Consider the following 17,531-nt stretch of genomic DNA (forward strand, 5'->3'; position numbering starts at 1 on the left):
ATAAAGAAGGAATATTTATGCACTGCTTTTAGATTGGATAAAAGAAAAATAAAACACAAGCAGATGCGTTGCTTTGATCGTTATACTTTAGATTTTATTTTGCCTCCAGTTTCCAGCACAACATGCCTGGCTAAGTAGTATCCTGATGGTGGGAAACCTGAGAACTCAGCGATTATTATTCTGAGCAGGTTTGTAGAGGAGCTGTGCATGGAGCTCTGCAACAGCTTCTGGAGACAGATCAGTTGGATCAAGCAGATCAAATCTGAGCACGTCATCAGAAGCATTTTCATCTCAGATGCAAAACTTACTAAATAATAAAGGCTCCAAACAGCGAAAGTCCTCTCATAAAAGGCTGACCAGTTGTGTTTCATGATGAGTAAACAACTTCTCAAATAAGGAAACAAGTGCAAACACTTGGGTTGAGCTAAAATGTGTCAGCATTTTGAAGTTGAAGATGGAAGAAGAAGAATTATAGATTCAATCTTGTTAAAGATGCAGTTCAAATGCAACTAAAATTAAGAAAAAAGGGGCTGAAAAACATCTTGTTAAAAGTTCAAAACAAATGCAAAACAAATGGATTCTATTTTGTGCTTTCCATTTCATTGAGAGGAAGGTCGACTTGAATATTTGAATGAGCTTAACTTGCAGGCACCTCTCCCTCCCTCTCTGCTGTGCTTCAGCATCATCTCCAAAGTTCCTTCCTGCAGAATAGGCTGTGGTGCACATCTGAAGCAATATTTTGATCAGACACACCTCGGTGTGTAGCAGTATGGGCGACGCTGCGAGTGCAATAATTCAGTAGAAGAAGTTGCCCTAACTGGAGGAAAACCTTGAGTAGAAATATTTAAAAAAACAAAAAACTGCCCTGAATATCCACAAGAGGAAAATAGTGAGAGCTCTTCTTTAGGAATTATTTCAATCTGGGAGGACGCCAGTCAGTCAGAAGTTTATTGAATTCCAGTTCAGACCCGAAACAGCTGGTGAATCATTGCCAGGTCAGATCATCTGCCAAACTTGTGTCCATTCCCACAAATACGTTTTAAATCTTCTTCAAAAAGCAGACAAAAAAAATCCCCCCAAGCGAGTGTAGTATTTTTTCAGATTTTTTACGATTTCCTATTCTTTTTCACATCTTCAAAATGCAAATCAAATACTGCAATGGAAACCCAGATACTCCGGTTCAAAAGGGTATTGCCCTCTCTCCTTGCATCCTGCAATCAAAGAGCTATAGATCTCAGCAAAGAATCCAGATCGGGATCCCAAAAGCACTACTAATGAACTTTAACATCCGATCTCACGCATCGTTTTATAAACTAATTGGCGCCACTTTAGAAAAGAAAAACAGAGCGCTCTATTCACATCCCGCTCTGAGTTGTGGGGAGTTCATGAAGTATAGCCTTTGAATAAACTTTCACAACTCCTGAAAAGCAGAGTTCTATTCAGTGCTGATCTTTGCTGCTGTTTTTCGCCAAGCTGCTTGGTGCCCATGAGAATCTGAACATTAAGTCAAAGAGTCCTGTGACCTTCATTAGGTGACAGATTTACTCAGGTGTGGACGGTAAATGTGAGGCCGGGAGAGGAAGTGAATGTCACACAGGGCACAAACATGGCTACCCTGGCTGAATATGAGCTAATTTCTGTCTTTAAAATGTAGATAAGGATATGAACAGCCACTCTGAAAATGACCTGCTCTGTAAAATACAGCAGGAGCACAAAAGTATTGTTTATTAACTGAATAGATATAAAAACCATTTGGATTTTATAATTTGCAGTTCACCAGAGTCAGGTTTGTTGTCTGAGAAGTATCTTATTCAAAGCCTGCATTCTTTCCATTTTACCAAAGCAGGTACTGTCCTTCCTTCAGCCAGACAGCTGCTGCTTCACATCTTTGTGTTTCAGGATAAAGATTGAGGAGGAATATGCCAAGAACCTCTCCAAGCTGTCTCTGAGCCCCCTGGCAGCACAAGAGGAAGGGTGAGTGCTGTAAACAGAAGCTGAAAGCTGAGGGATGAATCAGCTAGTGCAGCTCAAAAGTTCCCTCAGCAGAACCGTACAGTGGCAGTAATTACAATAGCTCCAACTAAAGATAGGCCTTTGTAAAACAGACTTATTCCCAGAATTCTTTGTCTGTGTTTTGCTCTTTCAAAAGCTACTTCAATTATCATGTTTGCCAGTCAGAAAAATGACAGAAAGAAAAAGGCATTCACTCAAGTATATCAGCCAGAAAGTCGAATTTGCTGTAAAACATATCTGTGTTTGGAAATAAATGTTGGAAACAGGTGAAAATACTGACAACTATGTTGCACTGAATTGTGGAGTTACAGAATTTAATTATTTTTCCATCATTTTTTTGTTCAAGATCTTTTGGGCTGTCCAGAAATCTTGAATAAATGACACAATTGTGTCTTTTTAGCATCAGTGGCTAATAGTTTGCTAACTAGTTAGCAAGTTTTTTTTAAGCAATAGTCTTTTTTATTGCATGTTTTCTTGTTGCTGCACTTTGTTTTAACGCTTATTATCTTTCCCATAAAGAACTTTTGAATCACCTGTTAAATAGTGTTTATACATTTGCCTTTTCTTGCTAACCTAGCTTGCTAGCTATGCATCTAATTTCTCACTAATTAGTTGCCTTTTTCATGCAAACACTTCCTCCTTAGATGCCAGCGCTACCAGGACAACTATGGCTTCTTATTTAAATTTTCTTGGCACGATAAGATGAAAGAGAGCTGGGTTTATTTTGTGAAGAGCCCAGAGTTGAAGATGCTAGAGGGCTCCTCATGTACTCCTTTAACTGCAGTTACATAAGTTGCCAGCTGGAGTTCACAAGGAGATGACTGACAAACTCAGAACACATTTATTATGTGTATTATCTATTTACAGGGACCTTGTCCTATTGAGGACAAGTGTGACAAAAATAAGTCTTTTTTTGTGTCCAGTGTTCATGCTGCTGTAAAAGGGCTAAACCGGTTAATTCAAAATTTACAGCAAACCTTTAACCCAGTGCAGATGAATTTAGGGCAGTTACATGAAAAGCAGTCTTTAGGGACAATGTGGAGAAGCTTATTAGTCAAGTTAAAGCCTTGATAAATCAATGTTTTGTTTTAAAAAGATCCCTAAAATTGTTGGTTTTATAATTCTTTAAACTTTGCACAAAAACGTTGTTATAATTTGGTGGATAATGGAGAGATGTGGACCTAAATACAGACAAAGGCAAAAGCAGGAGGTTGTAGGAAACTTGAACTGATTTGTTTAAAACTCAAACAGAAAGGGCAACCAAGCCAGAACACCAAGAAATTAAACTTGAAGTTGAAGCTATAAACTGACCAGAACTGTAACAAATCATAAACCTGAACCTGAGGTTTTAATGACAAAGATCTGACAAATGTTGTGAGAGGGAACTGAGTAGTGAGTGATTGCAGCTGAGGATAGTGAACAGGTGTGGCAGTGGAGCTAATTATCAGACAGGAGGAACTCAGGAAAACTATGGATAAGAAAATGAAACAAAACTGAGATAAGAGAAGACTAACTGACCAAAGTAATAATAACAAAAACAAAACTATAAACCACCATCAAAAAAAAAAACTAAAACTCAAGAACACAAACTAAGCTCAAACAAAAGAACAAGAACAGAGCACAATCAGGGAGTAAACTACGAACAAAAAGACAAATGAAATCTAAAGAAATACAAGCAGAATAAATCCTGATGACAACCAATGACAGACAAGAAGAACTGAATAGAAACAAGACACAGAGAAACAAACACATGGAAAACAAAGCCAAAGTCCACAAATCCTAACAAACCTTTTATTTCTCAGTTTCTGGTGAAACTTCAAGCAATAACCAGATAAATAAAAAAAGAAACCTTTCGGATTCAGTTTTGTTTAAGATCTAAATTGATTTAGTCTCTGCTTCTTTGCTTCTCACCTGTTTTGTTGATCACCGTTCTATTCCCACCATCCACGCCCTGAAATCTTTGCATTCTTTCTGATTTTCTGTTCTTGGTGCCTTTCCAGCCTTGATCCTTTGCATTATTTATTCTAAGAGATTCTTGAAATACCCATATTATCAGTGCATGTTTCATTTGTTCCTTCTGCCTTCGCCCTCATCTGTTGAGCTTCTCCCACACACTGAATTGCTGGTTTTGGCCCCCGTTTTGTTTCATAAACCTCGGCCATTGGATTTCACTTTGCTGTGTCCTCTGTTTGCATCTGCTATCCTGTCAACCCAACATAAAACCATTTGATAGGTTAAACCCTCAGCTTTCTATTAATGATAGATTACTCTGCCTTCATGTTTAGGAACGTGAGGGAAAATAGCTTCTGTCACATGTACCACATAATGTTTTCTTTTTCCGAGATGCTGAGACTGTCCAGGTGTAGGAAGTTGTCCAGTTGGCTTGTTAGTTAACAGACAAAATGCTCTGTACACTCACTACTTAATGCCAAAATTACACACACAACGGCAAACCATCAAGAAATATAAATTTCTGTTCTGAAAAAGGTCCGTGTTGAGATTTAATCCATTTGACTGAATAATTAGATAATTACAGCTTACCTCCCTTTCATGGCTAATACCTGCTTAGAGATGGAGTTATTTTCAAATGAACCACTAAAACATTGATTACAAGGAGTGAAAATAGCCAATTACAGCTTCATGTTTGTTGGGAGATTATTTATTTACTTGTTATTTCTTAAAGAAGTTTGAGCTTTTTGATGGGAGAAGTTTTGGAGGCAGAACTACGTTCCTTTCAGATTCAAGCGGCTTTGTGGAAAATCAAAGCAGAGATAAGAAGCTCTGATGTTATGTACATTTTATTTTTTCAGTTCCTGAATCGATTTCAGTTTCAATGCCAAACCTGCTCTCTGAGTTCTTACAATCTTACAAGTTTTGCTGTTTTCCCAGGACCCTCGGAGAGGCCTGGACTCAGCTGAAGAAGAGCCTCCATGATGAAGCTGAAGTTCACCTCAAGTTCTCCAACAAGGTATCTACTTTTAAAACAAGAGTCAACTAATCGATTTAGTTTATTAACTACGATTCAGTCTCAGTGCTCAACACTCATCTGAAAGACAAAGTGACTAATCATATTGTGAGAACATCCATCCATCCGTCTTCTTAACCACTGAGTCCACATGAGCTCACAGTGGCAATACGGAGACTAGAGATGCCCAGACATCCCTGCCCCCCGCTACTTCCTCCAGCTCTTCCTGGGTGACCCCGAGCCTTTCCCAGGCCAATGGAGAGACATAATCTCTCCAGTGAGTCCTGGGTCGATCTTGGGACCTTGTCCCAGTTGGTCTGCCTGGTACGTCTCCAAAGGAAGGCGACCAGGAGGCATCCTGATCAGGTGCCCGAACCGCCTCAACTGGCTCCTCTCAATGCGGAGAGAACATAGACGTTGAAATGACTTTCTTTGCATCAGTCGAGACTTTTCTCATCCCTGTGTCATAGCCTTTGGTTTGCAGTTTTCTGCACCTTCAGTTCAAGTGTTTAATGTTTTCAGCCTGCTGGAAGAACAGATACTCAATCCGACCACATCCTAAGGTGATGGGCCTTGTTTACCTTCACGTTCTCTGTGCTGACCGAGGAAAATGACCCTTCCCCAGTCCAATTACCAGTGATGCAGAAAGCATGCACTGGCTTCAAAAGCAGAAGCAGCCTCAGAGCTTTTCATAGCCTTCTGTTGTCTAATTAATTAGCTACATGTTCTGACGAGCCCCCACTCAGGGCACCACAGGCCTGCTCCACTGTGGCTCTGTGCCACTGAATTATAGGTTGAGGTAATCCACGATTACGAGGTGAATGAGAGGATTAATCAACCCTACAGAAACTGTAGCTCCCTTTGCTCTGAGTTTTAATAAAGTACACTCCAGCTTTGGCATTAGCACGATAAGCATTCTGCGATGAAAACCAACCCTGCTGACGGGCATCTTGTGTTTATTAAAGTGTCATTAAAGAACTGTTTTCTCTCCAATGGAAAGGAAAAGAGGAGCAGAGACTAAAAATGTTATTGTTTTCCCTCATGATGATGCATCTGCACAACAGAAAACAGGCCTATTAGCAATAAAAAACCATTTAGCTCCACTTTCCAATGTGCAATGATTTTAAACCGAGGCATTAGCACAAAACTAATAAAGAAATAATGGCAATGAAACGGGAGTAAACAGTAAGATGAGGAGCTGAGTTGGTAAACAGTACGTAAACACTGGAGCAGGACACTTTGTCAACAGAAAACTTCTTTAAACTTCAGAAATCTTATTTATTGTTTACAAAATGTTAAAGCTGCAAAATCAACTCGTCCCTGTTTTCTTGCTAATAAACTACATGAAGATTTCAATTTACCGGAAATTAGAAACACATCATCACAGATATATCTGCAGAAAGCCTGACAGCTGCAGTGTGGGAATATTGACAGGATGTAAAAGAAATATTCAATTTAAATCATGTTGTTTTTTGTTTATGCCCAGACCTGAAGAGAGCTCTGTTCAGGACGCAAAAACGCTTCTTTCTTTTCTTCTTACACCTCAAAGAAAAGCGGTTTCCGACACCACGCTTAACTTAACCAACGGCTTGGTGGTTTGTGTCCGCAGCTGCACTCTGAGGTGGAGAAACCTTTGCTGACATTCAGAGGCGACAACTTCAAGAAGGACCTGAAGAAGTACGACCACCACATCGCTGACCTCAGGAAGCAGCTGGCGAGCCGTTACGCCAGCGTGGAGAAGGTACGACGCTCGCATGGCAGCAGAGAGCTCAAATGTGTAGAAATTCCCAAACCTGAGCCCAGTGATAACACTGCACAACACACACACAAGGGCCTGTTTACATCAGAGAGGTGACATAATAAGAAGAATTTCAGGAACTCCTCCGCTCCGTCCATGTAGGCCCAGTGTTCTGTTGCTGCCTCCCACCTGCTGGATCAGTTCATGAATGGATGCCGCCTCTGTCCTCTCTGTCAGTTTTATTTTTCACTCTTATTTCAGTAACATGTCGTGGTGGGTGGCTGCATATGTGAATGCTGTATTCCCATCAAGCAGATGCAAAGTCACAAGCTTCTTCAACACCAACATTTGACATCCACAGAGTTCTTTTTATGAAAAGAAATGTTGCTGGTAAATAAATACTCTATGTTCAGCTGTTTTTAGATTCTATCAGATATAAATACTTCATTTCCCACGTTTAGAAATGGCCAAAAGGCATCCTTGTGCTCATTGTTTTGAGAGTTTTTGCTTGTGCCTTATTATCTCAACTACACCTGTAAAGGGAAGAATAAAAGGCACACTTAGTTCAGTATTTCACCACTTCTTCTGCTGCAGTGCACGTGCTCATTCCCACAAAGCATCTATCCATCCGTTTTCTAAACCCACTTAATCCAAATGTAGGGTTGCATTGGGCGAGAGAGAGGGTACGCTGGTCTAACTTAACATGCATGCATGTACCGGACTGTGGGAGGAAGCCGGAGTACCCGGAAAAAACCCACATATGAACAGGTAGAACAAGCAAACTCCATCACAGAAAGGCTGGAATCTCAACCTGGAACTCTCTTACTTTGAGGTGACAATCGCGAACAACCACACCACTGTGCAGTTCATTTTAACTTTAATTACCTTCTATAGGGTAACATCCATTTGATATGAAATGTATGAAACATAAAACAATAACAGATACAATAAATCATAAAAAGCTTTCATAATTGTGCTGATGCTAAGCTCAAAGTAAAGATTCTCTGTTAACTAAACCAGTCTGTAACTGTGGGGCTGTTAAGTCCTGCTGACGTGCATCCAAAGTGATCAAATCACAAGTGGAATAAATGTAGGTGTGACCGTAGTCGTGATGAGTTGGAAACGCCCTAAATTCAATGAGGCCACAGTCAGAGGTGTTCCAGGTCATGGCAAAGGTCATGACAGCACAGTTAGAAAAAGACTGAACAAGGATGGCTTGTTTGGAAGGGCTGCAGGAGAAAGCCTCTTCTCTCTAAAAAGAACATGGCAGCACAGCTTAGGTTTGCAAAGCTGCATCTGAACAAAGCTCAAGACTTCTGGAACAATGTCCTTTGGACAGACCAGAGCAAAGTGGAGATGTTTGGTCATAATGCACAGCAGCACGTTTGGAGGAAACCAAACACAGCATATCAGCACAAACACCTCATACCAGCTGTCAAGCACGGTGGAGGAGGGCTGATGATCTGGGCTGGTTCTGCAGCCACAGGACCTGGGCACCTTGCAGTCATTGAGTCCACCATGAACTCCTCTGGATACCAAAGTATTCTAGAGTCAGATGTGAGGCCATCTGTCCCACAGCTAAAGCTGGGCTGAAACTGGCTCATCAACAGGACAATGATCCCAAACACAGCAGCAGATCTACAGCAGAATGTGTGAAAAAGAAAAGAATCAAGGTGCTGCAATGGTCCAGTCAGAGTCCAGACCTCAGCCTGACTGAAATGCTGTGGTGGGACCTTAAGAGAGCTGTGCAGAAACCAATGCTGCAAACCTCAATGAGCTGAAGCAACGCTGGAGAGAGTTTTTCTTTTCTTCTGCAATATGCTTTAGTTCTAATATGTCGTGTCTCGTTGGTCATTTGAGGATGTTTTTACCTCAATTTGAGACCTGGTAAGGACTATATATTTCTTTTTATTAAACCTTACAACCAACTGAATGAGGATGTCCGTTCTTTTCACGCACGTCTCATTAAAAGCGATCCAAAACAAATCAGCTGGCACTTACAACATGCTGTGAGAGTAGAAAATCCTTGGCTCCTCAGCACAAATGAGCCCGACTTTACATTTGCACTGAAAAATGAGCTTTCAGTGAGTAAAAGAAACACATACAGTATGTTTATTTTGAACACTATTACAGCATATAACCTTGGAGAGGCGCCTCTGCACAGAAGAAGAGAAAAGACTCAATGATATGGATTAAAAAACAGATTAAAGGATGAGACCAGCATTGCAGCACAGATGTCAGTCGTCAACGTGAACAGGCTGTAATGATTATAACAGACATAGGTACAGTAAATCTGAGGATTACAAAGAGTGGCTCATGGCTTCTGTAATGTGTGTTCAATGTGTTTGTGTGTTCGACGCAGTCCCGTAAAGCTCTGGCAGACCGGCAGAAGGATCTGGAGGTGAAGACCCAGCAGCTGGAGATCAAACTCAGCAACAAGACGGAGGAGGACATAAAGAAGGCCCGGCGGAAATCCACGCAAGCAGGTCAGAGGTCGCTTGTGTGCCGCCAATCTCAGGAAAGTTTTTAAATAGTCGGATCCTGCTGCAGGAAACAACTGAAAATTGAGGTTAATAATGTCAAAAGTCTGAGAAATTGCTTGACATTAAGCTAAATAAGCATGTTGACAACAAATTGTTGTCCATATCTGTCTGCAGAATGAAGGTTTCATATTCAATGTGATGTCCTGGTGACTGTGTGGGTGCACGATTATCATAATTTGGCTCTCCGTGTTTTTAATGAATGTGTAAAAACTAAAATGAGAAGCTCAGTAAAAGAAGGAAATCCTGTCCGACCCAGGTTGTGTTTGATATTTTCATCAGAGCGCTCCTGGTGCAGTCTTTCTCCGTTACAGAACAGGACGAACTCTGCAGGAACTCATCTTTCTCTGCTGCTCTCAGTAGATTAGTCACAGTCCACAGGACTAATCAATAGCGGTCATGAAGCAGAGTTAAATGAGGTCAGCTCCGCGTTGCTGCTGCCTCCAGGTTGGGCAATATGTCAGAACGAGTCGCTGGCAGGTACGAGGATGTGTTTTACCTGCACTGAATGAATTTCATTAAGCCTCAGTATCTGTTTCAGGACATGTGCATCTGCAGAGTTTAGCCAGCAGTGAAACAGTGAAAGAGGAGAGTGCATCCAATTCGGATTTTAAGAGAGATCGTAAATCCTTAACCACATGGAGAGGCTTTAAGAATGTATTGTCATGGTTCTGTGTGATTAAACTTAAAAGATTAAAGTAAAAGCACACCAGAGTGAGAAAACTCCATTAAAGGAAGTCGTCTGTAGTGTTAAAGAAACCTCAAACTGCTCTTTTAAACAGAGATAAGTGGTGAAACTCTGACTTTTTAAAAGAAAATAAAAGGAAATAGTGCCAGAATCTGTGAAAAACATAGCATTTATAATCACCAAATGGCACCAAATAAACTGACGTGTGTGTTTAAACAATATGTTTTCACAGGAGAAGTTACAAATATTCATTGCAGTGAGTTACGTGCTTTTATTAAATGTTTCTTCAGCTTTAGTTTCACATGTACTGCTTCAAAGCTAACGCTGATATGCTGTCTAACAGTCCAATAAAGCACGAAACTGATGGATATGTTTTATGTTCACGTTAAACAAAGAGTTGTCTGAGTTTCTGCAGCAGATTAGATAAGTGGTGATCCTTGAGCGCCCCCTGCTGACCAGCACCGCGGAACTGCAAGCAGCATGCGTGGCTGGAAAGAATGATCAGATCTGCTGTGTTTTCTCCAGGCGATGATCTGATGCGCTGCGTGGACCTCTACAATCAAACCCAGTCCAAGTGGTTTGAGGAAATGGTCACCACCAGCATGGTAAAGCTTCCATAATAACACTAAAGTGCTGACTTTAACGCTTCAAATAACCTGTGTTAATCTCGTGTTTCATGTTCAATGAAATGAAATATTCACGTGAAATCTTTCAGAAAGTTGCTGCAGATTATGGTTGAAACCTTATTAATTACAGCTGATTTTAATGCTCTCTAAAACCTGACTTTGCTGTTATTATTGAACATACGGCACTCAGCAGGGGGCTTTTTGAACAACAACGGTACATGTTTTTCTGGTCGTGTTCCTTCCCCTGCAGGAGCTGGAGAAGCTGGAGGTTGAGCGGATTGAGTGGATTCAGCAGCACCTACGTCAGTATACGACTCTGCGACATGAAACCGACATGTTCAACCAGAGTGTGAGTCTCCGCTGTTAATGGGCCTCCTCAATGAAACCAGACATTTAGATCATGTGTGACTTTTCTTCTTCTGTTGGTTGCTTTCGTGGTCATTTCATGTTGTTTTATTAGGATTCTGGGACTATTTGGGATTTCTTTTGCATTATTTTTGCATCTCTTTGTACACATTTCTTTGTTGTTGTCTTTAGTGTTATGTGTTTGTTTTCCATCTTTTAATAGACAGTAAGGTTTCTTAGAAGCTGTTTTGTCTTTTCATAATTGCTTGAACATTTGCAAACTTCCATCTTTAGCTTTTTTTGCTGTTGTTCATTCTCTTTGGAGTTGTTTTTCATCCCTGTGTCGTATTTTTCTTTTTCTTTGTGGCTTTTACAGCCTCTGTTTAGCTATTTTGTCTTCTTGTGTTGTTTTTAGTCTTTTTTTGTTGCTATTTCACTTTGTTGTGTGCCTGTTTATAATTTTATTTCTCTTTTTCCAAATCTTTGGAGTTATTAATCCCCTATTTAGCTATTTTGCAACCTTCCATTTTATGCTTTTTTGCTGTTGTTTTAGTCTTTTTGTTGCTGTTTTCTGTCTCTTTGTGGTTGTTAATGCCTCTATGCAACTATTCTGTCTCTGTAGCTGTGTGCATATTTGTATCTTTAATGTTTTTATCTATTTTTATCCATTTATGTCTGTTTGCAGTCATTTAGTCATCTTTTTTGGATGATTGTAGTTTTGGTTATTCGTTTTCTTTCAGTCTCTGCTGTTTTTTTTAGGGAGGGATAGAAAAAAAGCCTTAAAAGACCCACTTTATCCTGTTCAGGTCCATGAAGGGAAAAAAGAAATCAAATCACAGGAGTCAAAAAAGCAATTTCTAAAAATGATTTTGTGTCAACGAACCAATAAGGCAGAACATGACTGTGAGACTGTGAGACAGATTTATAGTTATCTTGTTTTAAAAGCTCAATTTGTTCAACAAATCCACTGTATCAAACTGGTTCTATAGTATCATCACATTTTCTTGAAAAGAACTGGTTAAATCCCTTCTAAAGGTTTTATTAAGATGAGTTTCTCCTCAGTACAGCCCCCAAAACCTTTATTCAAACTATTTATTCCTCTAGTTTCACTTGTCATCACGGTTAACCTTTTTGTTTATTTGCATTTAAAGTTAAAAAGTTAAAAGTTAGTTGTTTTACAAACCAAACACCGCTTTAATCAGCCTGAATGATGGCTGGTTTTCATAAATCATTCGAATTGACAGTCATTACAGCCACTTTGACTTGCGTGCCACTTCAACTGAGCCCTGAGGAGAGCGTCGATGTTTTAACAGCCTTCCATCAACACTCTGTGATCACTCGGTGCCTCGGAGAAAGAGTCGCTGGTGCTCGGTTCAATTTAGAGGTGCAGAGTAAACCCTGCGAATCTGATGAGATGTTTTCTGTCAGCTTTGTAGGGATGTGGCATAACATGGTGCTCCTCTGTGTGCCAGCTGTCAAGATCAATTCCAAAGATATGATACACACTGAGCAATGTACAAGACATTTTATAGATGTCTTTTATATGAAACTTGATAGTTAAGTAAGGCTGTTTAAAGTAGACAAGTAAAGGTTCTAGTTTTAGCCAAAGCCGGCTGTGAATGTTGAGGTGTGCAGTGTTTGTGTTGAATATCTACAAAATGTCCTTTCTAGATTAAAATTAAGATAAACACGTTTTCTTTATCTTGAGACATTTGCATGTACAAACAGTGCTGTTTTCCTCTAGAAAATCAGCTATATTGTTCCTATGGTAGCTCAGAAACAAAGGAAACACATGCTCTGGTGAGGGATTTTCACATTTTTAACACCTGGAAGGGATACTGTAATCGTGGCCAACATCTGGGCTAAATGCTCATATGATATGTGCACTTTTTTAAATTTTAGAGTGAGAGTCTCTACTGTCGGTTTGCTGCTCTCTGACCTCTCTCTGTTTCGTCTCTTCTGGCCAACACTTTGGGTTAATAGATGCAATGTTAAAATTTTAGTAACTCCTTTCACATTTGGACTTTCTTGGCTCTTACTAATTGAGGTTTCTAAGCGTTAGCCCCATGACTGACTATCTCCATCTGAAGTGCACCAACGGTAGTGTAAAAATCACTGATTCAAACTGTCAGAAATTCATACATATGAAAACCTAAGAAACCAATCCTGTCAAGTTGTACGTTGGAGCTGATGCCAAATTCTCATATTATATTCGCACTTGTTTAATTTCAGCTCACAGTGAGAGTCTCTACTGTTTATTTGCTGCTCTCTCTCCACTGTTTTAATTATATCTCTGCTGGCTTTGCGCTCTGCAGTAACATTGTGCTTTGTTAAGCTGAGGAGGAAACGTTGTGATTAAATTGTAAATGTGGAGCTCCTGGAACAGTGACGTTTGTGCTTTGATGGATTCACACTTTTATTAAAAGTACTTTGACTGACTTTTTCACTGCAACGCTGTCTGTAGCCACACACATATCGCCTCTTATTTAGATTCAGAGACCCAGTCTACTTTAACAATTAGCTACTGGGCATCATTGCTAAACTCCACAACATACTCGGTGCTAGATCCTGCTATCTGACGGTGCTGGTGGTGCTTTGAAGAGCTACGGACTGGAGGTTATAGGTTCACAGGAGGGCGGAGCAGCACCATCAGTGCAGAGGAGGAATACTTTACCCTTGACTCCTTCTTTACTCATGTGTCTGGCCTGAATAACATCACTTAAATGCTGGAATTTAATGGGGCCGTATTGTTGTTCATGTATTTCCAGATGGTGGAGCCGGTGGACCAGCTGCTGCAGAACGTGGATCCAGCCAAAGACAGAGAGCTGTGGGTGAAAGAGAACAAAACCAGTGAGGTTCGACCTGTGGACATGGACATATAAACCGTCCTGACCTGGGATCAGCCATCCTGTTTTCAGTATTATGATGCGTCCACAGAGTCCCAGAACATTTCTGCTTACACTGATCTGCGGACGGTGCATGTTCAGACTCCTGAGGTCTGCTCATCCTCTCTCACTGGAACCACGAGGAGTAAAAGGTTCAACGCAGTCCAGGAACCAGAAATGGATCAAAGTACCAGCATGTTCCTTCTAAATTTAACCCTATCATAATCAACATTAGCTTACTGAATGCCATTTAACATACTCTGCTGTTTACTTGTTGTAAAGTTGAAAAGATAAAAAAAAACATGTATTTTAAATTCTTTAGCTTCAAGAAACACTTTTCCAGTATGAGTAAACTAAAAAAAAAAAGTGATAATTGATATTACCTTTATTTTAGATACAGATACTGAGGCATACTGAGATCTTAGAATGAATATGATATATTTTCATATTTTGCTGGTTCGTTTTGGTGGAAATGCATGTTTTGAATATCTTGCTTTTATCGTACACGGAGAGCTGCACAATTTGTGGAACCATGATGGTTGTTTTGGTGTAGTTTATTGAATTTGCACAAGGTAATCTGTATCTTGTAATTAATTTAGGAGCTTTGTCACACACACACACATAAAAAAGTGTACTGCATTAATATCCAGTAACCTCAATTGTTCAAAACACGTGGAGTTTTGGAAGGTGAATTTGATTATGTCGTCTTAAGTACCAACATGTGGTCGATCAGATTTAGGCCGGGGTCTTTTCTGGATCTGTCTGGAGGAAAAAGGTGGTCCAAGTTACACTGAAACACCTTTTAGTGCCTAACGGTTATATACCTGGAATGTTCTTGATATATTCTTCTCTGCATCAGTGTACATTTGTACATACTGGCTCGATGTATTTTGCTGTCAAATGTTTTAACAGGTCCGCAGATGTTCAGGGCCGACCAGATGTTTGCACTGTACAATGTTGTTTGTTTTATTTTTGGTCAATGTGCAGGGAATATCTTTATGGTGGTGTTCAGTAAAAGACTTGACATGCAGCGGCAAGCAAAAACCAACCAGTTTCGTGTTCACAGAAAGGTCAAAGGTCTGCTTTGTGGGATTCGGTCGATCTGGTTGAGCAAAAGCAGATAAAATCCATTTGATCAGAGACTGCATGTACAGTTTTTGTCCGTGTTTACATGTGTGTGTCCGTCTGTCGTCTTTACATTAAACTTGTGGTACGTTTGTTCCAGATTCATTTGCATCATTACCTTTCACCTGCAGCTCTCTTTAAGTTTTCAAAAGGACAAATGATTAACAAATCGAACTGCGAGGCACAAAATATTACGTCTAAAAAGAAAAGAGAGAGATGTTTATCATTTTTTTTGTTTTGTGGTACATAATTAAAAGTCATCAGTAAACTGCAGGACATCTTTTGCTTTCAGCCCAAACTAATAGTGTATCTGTTGTAGAGGTTTTAATGTGTCAGTGTTGTGCACAAGTGTCATTATGTTCTTAATAAATGTTCTTGAATTCACGATGACGTAACGGTTGAGTTAACTACCCCCGTGTGGTGAACGTTTCCATTAAATCCGATGTTTTAAGGATGTTTGATCATACGTGACCTCTGTCCAGACTGTACTGAGGAATGCAGTGTCCAAAATAAATCTCTCTGAAAATTGAATGTCCCATTGTGTCATTATGTAACCGTACTGGGAAGTTGGGATTTCAGTTACATCTGTAGGATGTCCAATTTAAAAATGAAATTTAATACCTTATACAAGTCAACAAATTCAATTTGCATGTGCTCCAAAACAGCAATACACTTAATATTATTTACTTCTTTAGAAGGAAGCATTTGGAATACATCAGCACATATAATCTTATAAATGCTGAAATCTCTCATTTATTCATGAATGCCAAAATCTGTTGAACCAAAAGTGCCCCTAAATTCTCTTGATATTAAAACATCAGTTTATAATGGATCCTGCAGTCAAAACAGACATTAATTAACATATTTTTGTGATAGAATAGACACAAACTGGTTCAATGTTTGTAGTGAAAAGAAGAATGTACAAATCAATTTAGTGACTTTGAAGATAAGTTAATAAACTGATGAATAAATGAATGATGTGATTCTAAAGAAAGAAATAACTGACCTAAACTAAATAAAGAATCCAGTTTTTATCTGGTAATTCAGAAGAGGTTTTTCCTAATCATGTCACGATCTGTTGGTTTTTCTGTTTAGTCTCTAGTTTCCAGTGAGTTCAGCCCTGCCATTTCCTCACCTTTCCTCGGTTCCCTCCTGCCAGTCGTCAGCTCCACTGCCTTCACCTGTGTTAATTATCCTCAGCTGTACCTGCTCACTAATCACCCTCCCCACAGTATTTAGTCTCCCAGTTCTCTTCATTCTTTGTCAGATCCTCTGTTAATATACCCATGGTTCCCCTGACTACCTGATTCATGCTCCCTGTTACGTACAGTCTAGTTTTTGTTATTTTCGGTGTTTCTTGTGTTTTCTGGTTTGGTTTTTTCCTTCTCCAGCGTTGCTGTGATTTCTATTTTAAATAAATAAACAAACTTTAAGTTTCCTCCTGGTCCTCCACCTCCAAACGGTGACAAATCATTGTTTAGTTATTCACAGTCATGTAAAAAGGAGAAAAAGGTTTTACATAACAGGATGTAATAAAACACATCTGGTCTCATGACCTCAGATTAATCCTAAATGCTTCAATAGCCGGCAGCTGGCCTAGCAACCCAGATTAAAAACACAAGAATTGGGATGCTGCGTAAAATGTTAACAAACCAAACGTTCACATATGGCTTCTTCTCTGCATGATAGAGATTTAACCTGCATTTGTGGATCAAAATGATGATAGTACGCACTGCAGATGATGGAATATGGAACATTATTCAGACAGTTTTTTGCAGATTGCTGAACCTCTGCTCATCTTTACTTCTGAGGAACTCCCTTTGAACCCGGTCATGTTACTAACCAGTTGCCATTTAACGTAATTAGTCATAAGCTATTCCTTTAGCTGTCCACCTTTAGTATCACTTTCTTTCCCAGCCTTTTGTTGCCCCTGGCCCAACTTTTTTAGTCATAGTGAGATATCTCATCTTCAGCTTTTGGTATGTTTTCTGGTATGTTCTGTTGTGAATGAATATATCCGTTTATGAGATTTGCAAACTGTTACATTCTGCCTTGGGCTGGAGTGGTGGTTAGCACTGTTTTCTCTCAGTAAGAAGGTTCCTGGTTTGAGTCCCGGCTGGGGCTTTTCTAAGTGGAGTTTGCATGTGGGGGTTTTCTCCGGGTTTTTTCCTCCCACCGTCCAAACTCGTGCATGTTGGTCATAATTGGTGATGATTAACTGACCCGAGGAGTGATAATGTGAAATCTTCTGTCTCCAATCAATATTAAGTGTAAACAACTGTTTTTTTTTACAGTTGCTATGGCTACTACTCTTGTCTGTAGGGAAGTAGAGCTGAAGCACACCAATATTTTACATTTTTCTAATTTCACACTTTTCTAAAAGGCTACTAGATTCAGCTACAAATGGGTTTCTCATGAGCTGCATGCTCAACCTTTCCAAGCACCTAAACAGAGACGAAAAGGCAGTGAATTCTACCAGTCGCCCAAAAATATGGATGGAAATTATTCCAAATTTCAAGAAGGTTGAGGATCCAGGCCAGTAAACATGTCACAAATACAGAGTCTCAGCAGTGTTCAGTTTGTGTCAAAAGTTGCTCACATGACTC

The 17,531-nt window shown here is 39.8% G+C and overlaps 1 protein-coding gene across 1 annotated transcript in view; it reads left to right on the forward strand.

Moving 5' to 3' along the window:
• The window catches only part of gas7a (growth arrest-specific 7a), a 40,894-nt gene extending 25,438 nt beyond the window's left edge, over positions 1 to 15,456 (forward strand). The window contains exons 8-14 of the mRNA XM_072369167.1: positions 1,900 to 1,974; positions 4,903 to 4,981; positions 6,588 to 6,719; positions 9,079 to 9,202; positions 10,470 to 10,549; positions 10,821 to 10,919; positions 13,684 to 15,456. Of these exons, the coding sequence (XP_072225268.1) occupies positions 1,900 to 1,974; positions 4,903 to 4,981; positions 6,588 to 6,719; positions 9,079 to 9,202; positions 10,470 to 10,549; positions 10,821 to 10,919; positions 13,684 to 13,797 (703 nt within the window). The 3' untranslated portion in view covers positions 13,798 to 15,456. The remainder of the gene's footprint in view (positions 1 to 1,899; positions 1,975 to 4,902; positions 4,982 to 6,587; positions 6,720 to 9,078; positions 9,203 to 10,469; positions 10,550 to 10,820; positions 10,920 to 13,683) is intronic.
• The last annotated feature ends 2,075 nt before the right edge of the window (positions 15,457 to 17,531 follow it).

This window comes from Leuresthes tenuis, unplaced genomic scaffold (genome assembly GCF_036924035.1).
Source record: "Leuresthes tenuis unplaced genomic scaffold, fLeuTen1.0.hap1 SCAF_17, whole genome shotgun sequence".
NCBI lineage: Eukaryota > Metazoa > Chordata > Actinopteri > Atheriniformes > Atherinopsidae > Leuresthes > Leuresthes tenuis.